The sequence below is a fragment of the Eretmochelys imbricata genome, chromosome 23 (assembly GCF_965152235.1).
Source record: "Eretmochelys imbricata isolate rEreImb1 chromosome 23, rEreImb1.hap1, whole genome shotgun sequence".
In the NCBI taxonomy this organism is placed as follows: domain Eukaryota; kingdom Metazoa; phylum Chordata; order Testudines; family Cheloniidae; genus Eretmochelys; species Eretmochelys imbricata.
Window position 1 is genome coordinate 9795538 of NC_135594.1, and position 11825 is coordinate 9807362.

An 11825-nucleotide genomic window follows, 5' to 3' on the forward strand; every position below is an offset into this window, starting at 1 on the left:
AGACTCTCTACCATTGCTCGGCCTGACTGCAGGCCTGAACCATTAACACTGGGCTAATTTTCCCCTGAACCAAGGTACCCCGGAAGTATCGTAGGGAGGGGCGTGGTCTCCCACCCTGATGGACAGGGAGGGAGCCGCAAACCCCTTACAGCCTTTCTTTCTACTTGTTCATACTTCTTCTCTAAATATGTCAAAACACAAAAACGCAACCTTCCCCCGGCCAAACACAGAAAACAATACAAAAGAAATGTTCAAAAGGGCCGACGGCGCCAAAAACGTACACGACCGGAAACAGGGACGGAGGGCAGGACGTAAACCCTACACAGGGCGCGGAAACCTGTCAGAAAGTACATGGTGATGAAAGCTCTCGAGCAGTTAACTAGTCACGTGCAATCCGCTCTGTACATAGCAATCCCCCCTGTACATAGCAATCCTCTGTTTCATTTTGATGTTTTTTGACGTATTGTTCTGCTTTTATTTGATATATTAAATAACTGTATTTACAGTGATACATTGAGGTATAAACCATCTACACGCCTTGTCCTGTACAGAGCACACAGACGGCTCCCCTGGATCCCACAACCCACACAGGGAGAAAGCTGTCGCTAGTGTTGGCATCTCCAAAATTGTATCAGGGCAAGAAAAGGCACCTGCTATTTCCCACCCTCGTACAGTGTAGACACGGGGTGAGGGCGAGACCCAGTGTCCCCGGTTAGTCCTGCTCCATCTCTGCCATCTGGGTTTCCATCGACAGCTGTTCACGCTCGAAACGCAGGGCGGGGTGAGGTTCGCCCATCAGCCAAAGAACCTTAATGTAAAGCAGCGCGCTCCTGCCAGTGCCCGTGGCAGATCCCCCATTCGCAGGGTGTGATCATTTCCACCCTGAGACGGACGAGACCTCGTGTCCTGGTGTTAGGGGGCGCTGTGCTCTGTACCCCACATATCCCCCCTCTCCCTGCCCCCCAGCCTGGTGTTAGGGGATGCTGTGCTCTGGATCCTACATGTTCCCCCAGCTTCCAGGCCCCCTGGCCGGCATTAGGGGGCGCTGTGCTCTTTACCTTACACCCCCCATCTCTCAGCCCCCATGCCAGGTGTTAGAGGGCGCTGTGCTCTGTATCATATGCATTTCCCAGCCCTCCTGCCCGGCCTTAGGGGGTGCTGTGCTCTGTACCCTACACATCCCCAGCCCCCAGCCTGGCGTTAGGCAGTTTCTAGTGTCTGTGAACTTACTTCATGTACCGGAGTCTATCGGCGCATGCTGGGTGCCACGCGCTGTGGGTATGGACAGGGCCCGACACTGGAACCTGACCTGAAGGTGGGATTGGCCACTGTCCTGGTGGTTAGGACACAGGCAGGTAGTAGAGGGGCTCCGTGCGGGGACCCGATTCTGCCTTTCTGTCTGGCCGATCCCTTCTAATGAGACTGAACCTGCCCATCTCCCCAGACTCAGCATAGCACAGGACTTGGGGGGCACCTGCTGGCAAAGTGGCCTCAGTCCCCACCGTACAGGCAGGGGTCATTCAGCTGGTGATAGCCCTTCTCTCAAGCCCCCAAGCACCTGTGTGTCATGGCTGCCTGCAGGAGTTCAGGGCCAACAACTGCCTGGTGGGAGGGAACAGGGCCTGGCTAGGCAGGGGCTCAAACCGGGGAGTGTCAGTTTGGATCCCCAGCTAGCCGTTGGGGTGCAACACGGGGGGCGGGGGTGCGGATCAACTCCAGCCGGTTCATCATAAATCCTGTCCCTGAGGCCTCAGTAGAAATGGGATGTTCCCCTGGCAATATGCAGGTGCGAAGGACTTGAGAGGGAGGTGGCAGACGTGCCTTTTTGATGGCAGTCCCTGAGCACACGGTTCCCAGCATTGCCCTCCTGCCGTTTCTCTCTGGAGCCCTCGCCCTGCACCCTGGCCTGTGTGTTCTCAGGCAGCTGTGTGCTGCCAGGTGCACATCCCCAGCGTGGAGTTCCTGGTTTAATGGCAGGGGACAGGGACTGGGAAGGAAATATACTGCCATGCCAAGACTGGGAACGGGCTGGTGATAATGCCCTGGGGTGCCTGGCATGTCAATACCCAGCGGGGCCGGGAGCCAAGCCCCCCCTGGAGCCATCTGTCAGGCCCTGGGTCTGTCCTGTGCTGGGCTCTCTCCTGCCTGACATTGGCAACAGTCTTAGGCTGCTCCAGCCTTGCTCCTTGTCCTCCTCGAGCCCTGCTCTCGCTCCAGCCTCGCTCCACCCACGCCCCGGCCTCCTGAGTCCAGCTCCAACCACGAGGCCTGACCACCTCCAGCACCTTCGCTGACACCATCACTTCCAGAGGGAATGGCACTGAGGTTGCCGGGGGAACAGGCATTCTCCGGCTGCCCGGAGCCATTGTTCCATTCCCCAGGACAGTCCGATGCCAGGACTGTCCCCCTGAGCTCTGGAGAGGACTAGAGGTGCCTTCGGACACCTGCCGTGCAGCTGCTGGAGAGTCAGCAGAATTGCCCGGAGACAGCCACGCTTGCCTCCCAGCCCAGGAAGCCCAGAGGCCCGGAGCATAGACGTCTCTCAGAGCATCTCTGCTAGCAGGAGACACTGGGTGAGGAAAGGAGCCCCCCCCCCCGGCCCTCCCCTAAGCAGGGGCCATTCAGAAGACCCAGTGTGGGGGGAATAGGGCTGTGTCTGTACAATGTCTAGCACCGCGGGGCCCTGATCCGGGACTGAGGCCCCTGGGCACTACAGAAATACAAAGGAGAACAGCAGGGCTGGAGGATTTATAGGCTCCATTTGAGGAGGGCTGGTTGCGTTGAGCCAGCAGTGAGTCCCCAGTAACACACAGCTCCGCTAGTGAGGGAAGATCTGTTTCATCTTCCCTACCTAGCACAGTTCACAGCTTAGCACTGACCAGCTGCAAGGATCCTGGCGGTCCCTGGTATGGTTGTAGCAGCATTTTCAATGTTTGGAAAAAGCGAGATCTGTGCAGTAGGCAACGTAGCTCCATCTGGGCACCAGCCAGCTCCTGTGCCCCAGAGAGCTCCCACAGCTCACTCTGAACCAGGGATGAAGGGGGCAGAAGGTTGGAAGAGAAGGTACCAGCCTGGGACCCAGGAGACCCATGTTCATTTCCCAGCTCTGCCACAGATGCTCTGTTTGGCTTCGGGCTAGTCCATTATTCCCTCTGTGCTGCGGTTCCCTGCCTCTACAGTGGGGGTAGCAGCCAGGCCCTGCCCTGAAGGGGCAGTTAGAATAAATGCAATCGAGATTGGGCAGTGCTCGAATGCCAGGGGGATGAGGGCCAGGATGGTGCCTAAGACAGACCGAAAGCAAGGGGGAGCTACAGAGCCGGTAGTGAGAGGGTTTGACCTTTGACAATCTGCGCTGAGTGCCAGGGCTGCCAGACCCCAGACAGCCACTGGCATTGCCAGACCTCCCTGATCTATGGTGCTGCTGCTCTCCCTGCTTCTAGGAGTCACTACCTCCCCCTGGGCTGACACCCCCGCAGCAATCATCTCCTGGGGCTGCCGTGGCACTGAGCGTTAGCAAGGCCTGAGACTCAGTTGGGCGTGTGCGGGGGGGCAGAGGGAGGCTGCTATTAAAGCAGCTTCTGCACCGTTGCAGCGGTGGGAGAGGAAGCGGAGACGGGACCGTTTTACACCCCATGGCCAAAGCACTCGGCAGCTTGGGACTGTTGAGTTCTATCACCAGCCCTGGGAGGGGAGTGGGTGTGATGAAGTGGGACTGTTCTTAATGTTTCCTCTGAATATTGTGGGGGTGCCTCAGTTTCCCCTAGGCAGTTCTTAAGTATCTAGATGGTGGGATAAGGGTGTATGATGATTGCAGAGCCCTAGGGGGCAGGTGTGTGCAGGGGTCTGGACACAGAGAATGGCCGAAACCCTGTTTCCTGGCAACTGATGGCCTGGGCCCTTCCCCCCTGCAAGGTGAGAGCAAAAGGGTTGGAGAACAAAGGAATCCGGTGACCTCCTGGCCCGGAAAAGGGATAAAGCCCAGAGGAGGGCGGGGACTGGAGATAGTTTCACTTTGGGGCTGGCTGGGGACACTGAGTGAAGTGCAGACGTGGTTCTCTGGCTCACTGCCGCCCAAAATGGACCCAGCTGAGGGCTCCTGTTCTCTGCACCTACAAGCTCTGTGTTAGACCATGTTCCTGTTGTCTAATAAACCTCTGTTTTACTGGCTGGCTGAGAGTCACGTCTGACTGCAAAGTTGGGGTGCAGGACCCTCTGGCTTCCCCAGGACTCCACCTGGGTGGACTCCCCTTGGGAAGCGCACGGAGGGGCAGAGGATGCTGAATGCTCCGAGGTCAGACCAAGGAAGGCAGAAATTGTGTGAGCTGTGTGTCCTGAAGACTGGCTGCTCACAGAAAGGAGACTTCCCCAGAGTCCTGACTGGCTTCGTCTGTAGCAGTTCCAGAGTATCACCAGGGGGCCCCATGACAGTGGGGTCTAGTGGTTAGAAAGGGGGCGCTGGGAGCCAGGACTCCTGGGTTCTATCCCAGCCTTGGAAAAGGGATAGGAAACCCCTACCTGGATATGTCACCATATCACAAAACCCATCACCCCTGGCTCAGATTGACTGCCCCAGTGTGGATGCTGCCTTGGATTTGCATCACCAGGGCGCCATCTCGCTATTATATTGCACCACTTGCATTTCATAGAATCACAGAATATCAGGGTTGGAAGAGACCTCAGGAGGTATCTAGCCCAACCCCCTGCTCAAACCAGGACCAACCCAAACTAAATCATCCCAGCCAGGGCGTTGTCAAGCCAGGCCTTAAAAACTTCTAAGGATGGAGATTCCACCACCTCCCTAGATAACCTATTCCAGTGCTCCCACAACCTGCCTGGGGCAGCGACAGACCCTCTTGCTCCCCAGTTATAACACCTGGCCCTGAGCTAGCCCCTTTCTCCAGCAGATCTCAACGCCCTTCACAAAGGAAGTTGGCATTACTATCCCCACTTTATAGATGGGGAAACTGAGGCACACAAGGGGGACGTGACTTAACCAAGGTCACTCCGCAGGCCGGCCATGTGTGTATGCAAAAGCCTGAGGACTTTAACTGGACCGGTCTAGTTAAAACATTACAACACCCCCCCACCCCATCCATGGGGATGCCGTTATACCAGTACAAAGGTTTGTTGACTGGTAGAGGCCAAATTACTATCAGACCTCAGGCCAGCTGGTGACCCGAACTCCCGAGATGCTTTGGGAAAGCTGCTAAACTCTCACAGGCTGTGAAAAATGCCAGTTTGCTAAAATTTGTAGCCTAGCGCCCTGTTATTTGCGTTGCCACGCAATTGTGCGAGAAATGTACTAACCACAAACAAATGGAAATGTATAAATAACATAGTGATGGTAAAAGTTTATGCTTAAGCAGCAGATGTGTGATTGTGTGCTGGGAAGTCTATGATATTTACCAGACACAAATTTTGCAGGCGACAGACTGATCCCCGTGATGTCTTTTGCCATGGCTTGCATACAGCTTGGACTACTTATAGGTAACTTAGTTCCAGCTTATCTCTTCCTCTTTCCCAATGCAAGGCTGTATGCAAGCCGTGGCAAAAGACATCACAGGGATCAGTCTGTCGTTTACATCAACGGCTGCAAAATTTGGTTCAGCAGACGTGGTAATGGATCTGCCTTTCTGTTTGAGCGCTGTACTAATAACTAATAAATACTGGCTGGGGCTTGGGTCCTTGAGGTCTCTTTAAGTAGGAAGTAAGATCGAAGCTGAATTGGTAATAAATCTGCTTCCCTGGGGGATCCTCCAACCCAAGTTTACTGGCTGGAACAGGACCGGGCAGGGTAACAACCTCTGTGTCGGGAGTAAAGACCTAGCCGTGTGTGGAAACTCTGGCTGGGACAGACTAGGGGCCTACAGGGGAGGGGAAAAGTTTGAAGAAGAGATGTAAGACTAGATCCAGCAAAACGTTAACTCCATCAAGAGTAAAACGAGGGCAAAGAATGGCCGAAATAGTAAAGGAGGGCTTGGATTGTTTGTAAAGAAATGTGCTGTTATGCATGGAGGATCTGGGGCCGCACAGCGGCCGGCCGGCCCGTGGGATCACACATGTGCGCTGCTTGTCTCTGAGGCTCACCAGAGAGTGGAGGGGAAAGCGTGACCCGGGGCGGCAGCTCAGCATCAGGCGCACGAGGCTTTTAATCAGAAGCTTAAGGAAGTGACCGTAAATGCTCAGAAAGGGAAGTCGCAGAATGGGGAAGTCAACGGGCGGCTGGCGAGTGCCGCAAGGAAAGGGGAAGGCGGGCGAGGGGAAGGAGCTGAGCAGACGGTGCAGACGTGGGGTTGTCAGAAACGGGCGGAGGATGGTGGAAGTGCTCATCGGCCAGCACAGGAGCAATTGGCTGCGGTGACACTGGGAGCACCGGGGAAGCCGGCTGAGTGCGAGGAGGACCCGGAGGATGTGATGGAGCAGGACAAGCCTCATCGTTAATAATGCAGCTGAGCCGTGTCGGAAGTTAAGAAAATGAACTGCATGCTGGAAGGAAAAGGTTTGGGGGCACCCCGAGTAAGGAGGGGCGTGGGAGAGATCGGCCCAGGGGCTCTAGAGAGAACTGGGGTAGGAGGCTGCCAGCCGACCGGGCGGGTTTGTGAAGGCCGGGTGCTGGCGTGATGGCAGAATGCTTCTTAAACGCAACGTCAAAACGTGACATTGTGACAGGCCATAGCAGAAATGCCAGGCAGAGGAGAAACCTGTCCAGGTACTAAGTCAATGGGTTCTCCAAGAGTGCCGGACAGCACTTGGTTCCACCCATTTCTGTAGGGGGAGATGGGCCACAGACAGCAGTTTCCTCCCATACCGTGCACAAAGCTGGTTGGACGAAGTGTGGGTATTTCCGGAGTTCATTGTATTACAAATGCAAATGGGTCTGGAGTCTGGGGGGATGGGACGTGATGCCTCTGGGGGAGACGTGACTCCAGCAAACCCTGGGGAGGGTCAGGACCATCACAGGACACTTGTAAAAAGACCGACCAGCCAAGGCGGGGATGCAAATTCCCACCTCTGCCCCCAGCCTTTCGAAACGACGCCCTGGGGAGCGAGACACTGGCTGCGAATGACCTGTTCCCAGATCGAGGGACCGGCCTGCGGCACTCACAGATTCCCAGGGGTCATGTTCACAGCAGAAGCCGTGCTGAGCTTGGAAGCACTGAAAAGCCCGTGGGTGGGTTTGACGGGCTGCACCCCGGCCGGAGCCCTGGCTGGAGTCAGGGGAGGGATCCCTGGTAAGCCCATTAGCAGGCGGGTGGTTCGCTGATTGGTTTAACATGTGTTCTCGGCAGTGCTGTCACCGTAAGCACCGAGGATTGTCCCCCCACCGGGGCTGTAATGTGTTAACTAGCCTGGGACAGTTACACTCCTACAGCATTTGTGTGTGGGGCTGGAGCCGTGGCAATGGGGTGGGGTGGGGGCCAGCAAAGGCCTCTGTGACACCGCCCCATGCCGGCGTTATTGACACGTTTCCCTGCAGCCGGCCTGACGCCCTGCAACGAAAACCTGGCCAGAGATTTTGCTCCATGAAATGTTTTGAGATGGTGATGTCGGGAGATGGAAACCCAGCTGGGAATTTCCTGCAGAGCAGCGGCTCCCAGTGCTGTTCTCCTGCCCCACATCTGGGCCCGCTACAGCCCTCACTCGACCCCCAGCTATGTCCAGGTGGGGCCCTTGGTGCCTTCCATAAGGGGGGTTACACACAGCGCCAGCTAATGGCCAAACAGTGCAATACTGGTTAGGGCCCCTCCATACCAGTCCTTTTCCTCAGTGGGTCTTTAGCTCCATGGCAGAGGATTGAGCTTCTAGCTCTGATGGTCCCAGGTTCAAACCCGGGCCGGGCCAGCGACGACCCTGGGGGAGCTGCCGAGAGCGATGGGGAGGGGAGGGTGCGGCCGACATGCCTGTGCAGGTCTCACACTGCGCTCTGCCTGCAGCTTCCTGATTGGCGAAGACGACAGAGTCTACGAGGGCAGAGGTTGGAGCACCATGGGGGCCCATGCCAAGAACTGGAACGATAAGTCACTGGGAATCAGCTTCCTGGGCAGCTTCTCCAGTACATGGTTCCCGTCTGTATAGATTTCCCTGCTAGGCCCCCAGGGGAACTAGGAAGTCCACAGCTGCTCTTGGTTCCACCGCGGTGGGGCACTGGGCTGGGGCACAGGGTCAGGAAAGAGAGGGGGCGGGGGAGCGTGGCGAAGCAAATGTGTGCGTGGAGGCGGGGAGACGCATTACCAAACACAATGGTGGGGGGCGGGGGAGACACTGACATGGCCAATCAAGAACGTGGCTAGACAGTGTCTACTTACTCAGGCCACATTCACACCCCCTGAGCAGCAGAGAGGGGCCAGGGGCGTGTGTGAAATTAACAGGGGGCTGCTGGTGTCCTGCAGAAACAGCCCCTGACATCACCACCCTGACCGTTGCCAAGAGCCTGATCCAATGTGCTGTCTCCGGGGGCTTCCTGAGTGAAAGCTACACCCTGAAGGGGCATCGCGACATGAAGTCAACCGAATGCCCTGGGGACGCCCTCTACGAGACCATAAGCCAGTGGCCTGAGTTTGAAGCCTGAGTCCCTGCAGCCTCAGGGCAGCCCCTGCGCCCATCGCTGACCCCGCCCACAGCTTCTGCCTGCTCGAGCAGCACCTCTGCCCCCCAGCAGGGGGCAGCCTCCCGCTTCTCGCCCACCTGCTGCCTCCTAGGGCCCGGAGAGCAGGGCTCTGAGAGTTGGGGTTACGCTCCCATCTTCCCTGGGCTCTGCTTGCCCCCCCCCGGGGGGCTCAGATTTCTAATGGCGCCTGGGAGCCACCTGCCTCCCCCAGGCTGCTTCCTTTGGCAGATGCCAGGCCTAGCCCCTCGCTCCCGCCCGCAACGGGCATGTCAGTTTAGCCCAGGTCCACACACAGCCAGGCCCAGGGTCTTACAGCGTCCAGGGGGGTGGGGCCAAGCCTCAGCCAAGCTCTGTGGCGATGGCCCTGCCAATCCCTGGGCAGCTCAGGAAACTTCGCCTGCATTCCCGTGTGAAACGCCTGAGCAATTATCAATTCCAGAGTCAAATCCGCCTCTGCCCCCATCCCCCCTGAGATCTGCAGCAAAGATTTTATCTGGAATCCCCGAGAAATCGGTCGCTATTTAACCCCCCCACAAAGGGAACCCAAGTGTCCCCGAGCCCTGACACTCGGCTCTGTCTGGCCCCTGCAGGGTCTGGCTCTCAAAGCTTTCAGCCCTCGACCCTTTCGCCCCGACAATCCATTCCCGCGAGCCTCTCTCACCGAGGGGGGCAAAGTGTTTGGATCTTCACACAGCAGGTGCCTGGGAAGTACCCATCGGGTGGGTCACAGAGTCCCACAAAGGGTTTTTTAATTCAAGTGCGATTTGCCTTTAACCCAGCGCCCCTGCGGCTTAGTGTTTGCTTTGCTTGGGAGCTACTGAGCAGTGAAAATAAACCAGCTTCTAGCACATGAAAAGTTGAAGCGCTGGGAATCATTTCATCTCCTGTTAAACCATAACCACCACCACCCTGCCGCTGGGCTGGGCTGGGCGAGCTGCGAGGGTGTGGTTATGGTCTGTCAGATTAGCACTAAGAGGCCCCCTTGGGCTAGGTGCTATACACACAGAACATGAGACAGACAGTCCCTGCCCTAAAGAGCTCACAGTCTAATTAGACAAAGGATGGGAGGGGAAACTGAGGCACAAGGAGGGGAAAAGGGTTTTACCAAAACTCACAGGGCCAGTTAGTGGCAGAGCGTGGAACAGATCCCATGGGTGCAGTCAAGTACTCTGCGCACTAGGCTGTGCTGCCTCCCAATCCAGAGGCAGGAGGTGGAGAGGAACCAAGGGGGTGCTGGTTCCGCATGGGTCACACACAGGCAGGCCTGGCAGCACTGAGCTGAAGGAAGGGGAGGGGAGCTGGGGTTTGCACCTGCTGATGGGAGCTGGGGCTGCGGCTGGAGACTGGCAGGAGGGGCCTGAGAGGAGGGAACATAGAATCATAGAATCATAGAATATCAGGGTTGGAAGGGACCTCAGGAGGTCATCTAGTCCAACCCCCTGCTCAAAGCAGGACCGATCCCCAATTAAATCATCCCAGCCAGGGCTTTGTCAAGCCTGACCTTAAAAACTTCTAAGGAAGGAGATTCTACCACCTCCCTAGGTAACGCATTCCAGTGTTTCACCACCCTCCTAGTGAAAAAGTTTTTCTTAATATCCAACCTAAACCTCCCCCACTGCAACTTGAGACCATTACTCCTTGTCCTGTCCTTTTCTACCACTGAGAATAGTCTAGAACCATCCTCTCTGGAACCACCTCTCAGGTAGTTGAAAGCAGCTATCAAATCCCCCCTCATTCTTCTCTTCTGCAGGGTAAACAATCCCAGTTCCCTCAGCCTCTCCTCATAAGTCATGTGTTCCAGACCCCTAATCATTTTTGTTGCCCTTCGCTGGACTCTTTCCAATTTATCCACATCCTTCTTGTAGTGTGGGGCCCAAAACTGGACACAGTACTCCAGATGAGGCCTCACCAATGTCGAATAGAGGGGAACGATCACGTCCCTCGATCTGCTCGCTATGCCCCTACTTATACATCCCAAAATGCAATTGGCCTTCTTGGCAACAAAGGCACACTGCTGACTCATATCCACTGAAACCCCTAGGTCCTTTTCCGCAGAACTGCTGCCTAGCCATTTGGTCCCTAGTCTGTAGCTGTGCATTGGGTTCTTCCATCCTAAGTGCAGGACCCTGCACTTGTCCTTATTGAACCTCATCAGATTTCTTTTGGCCCAATCCTCCAATTTGTCTAGGTCCCTCTGTATCCTATCCCTGCCCTCCAGCGTATCTACCACACCTCCCAGTTTAGTATCATCCGCAAATTTGCTGAGAGTGCAATCCACACCATCCTCCAGATCATTTATGAAGATATTGAACAAAACCGGCCCCAGGACTGACCCCTGGGGCACTCCACTTGACACTGGCTGCCAACTAGACATGGAGCCATTGATTACTACCCATTGAGCCCGACAATCTAGCCAACTTTCTACCCACCTTATAGTGCATTCATCCAGCCCGTACTTCTTTAACTTGCTGACAAGAATACTGTGGGAGACCGTGTCAAAAGCTTTGCTAAAGTCAAGAAACAATACATCACTGCTTTCCCTTCATCCACAGAACCAGTTATCTCGTCGTAGAAGGCGATTAGATTAGTCAGGCATGACCTTCCCTTGGTGAATCCATCCTGACTGTTCCTGATCACTTTCCTCTCATGTAAGTGCTTCAGGATTGATTCTTTGAGGACCTGCTCCACGATTTTTCCGGGGACTGAGGTGAGGCTGACTGGCCTGTAGTTCCCAGGATCCTCCTTCCCTTTTTTAAAGATTGGCACTACATTAGCCTTTTTCCAGTCATCTGGGACTTCCCTCGATCGCCACGAGTTTTCAAAGATAATGGCCAATGGCTCTGCAATCACAGCCGCCAATTCCTTTAGGTCATATGTCCAACCCTCCACTTCTTGTAAGCTTCTTTTTTATGTTTTATGTTTTTTTATGTTTTTTATGTTTAAGATCCGCTAGGATTTCACCATTAAGCCAAGCTGGTCGCCTGCCATATTTACTATTCTTTCGACTCATCGGGATGGTTTGTCCCTTTAACCTCAACAGGGATTCCTTGAAATACAGCCAGCTCTCCTGGACTCCTTTTCCCTTCATGTTAGTCCCCCAGGGGATCCTACCCATCCGTTCCCTGAGGGAGTCAAAGTCTGCTTTCCTGAAGTCCAGGGTCTGTATCCTGCTGCTTACCTTTCTTCCCTGTGTCAGGATCCTGAACTCAACCAACTC

General features: G+C 55.4%; 1 protein-coding gene across 1 annotated transcript; it reads left to right on the forward strand.

The window, feature by feature from the left end:
• Positions 1–6474: 6474 nt before the first annotated feature.
• LOC144278990 (peptidoglycan recognition protein 1-like) lies at positions 6475–8569 on the forward strand. The gene is made up of 4 exons (XM_077840394.1): positions 6475–6499; positions 7022–7232; positions 7935–8053; positions 8391–8569. Exons 1-4 carry the CDS (start codon positions 6475–6477, stop codon positions 8567–8569), a joined length of 534 nt encoding a protein of 177 aa, XP_077696520.1.
• Positions 8570–11825: the final 3256 nt, after the last annotated feature.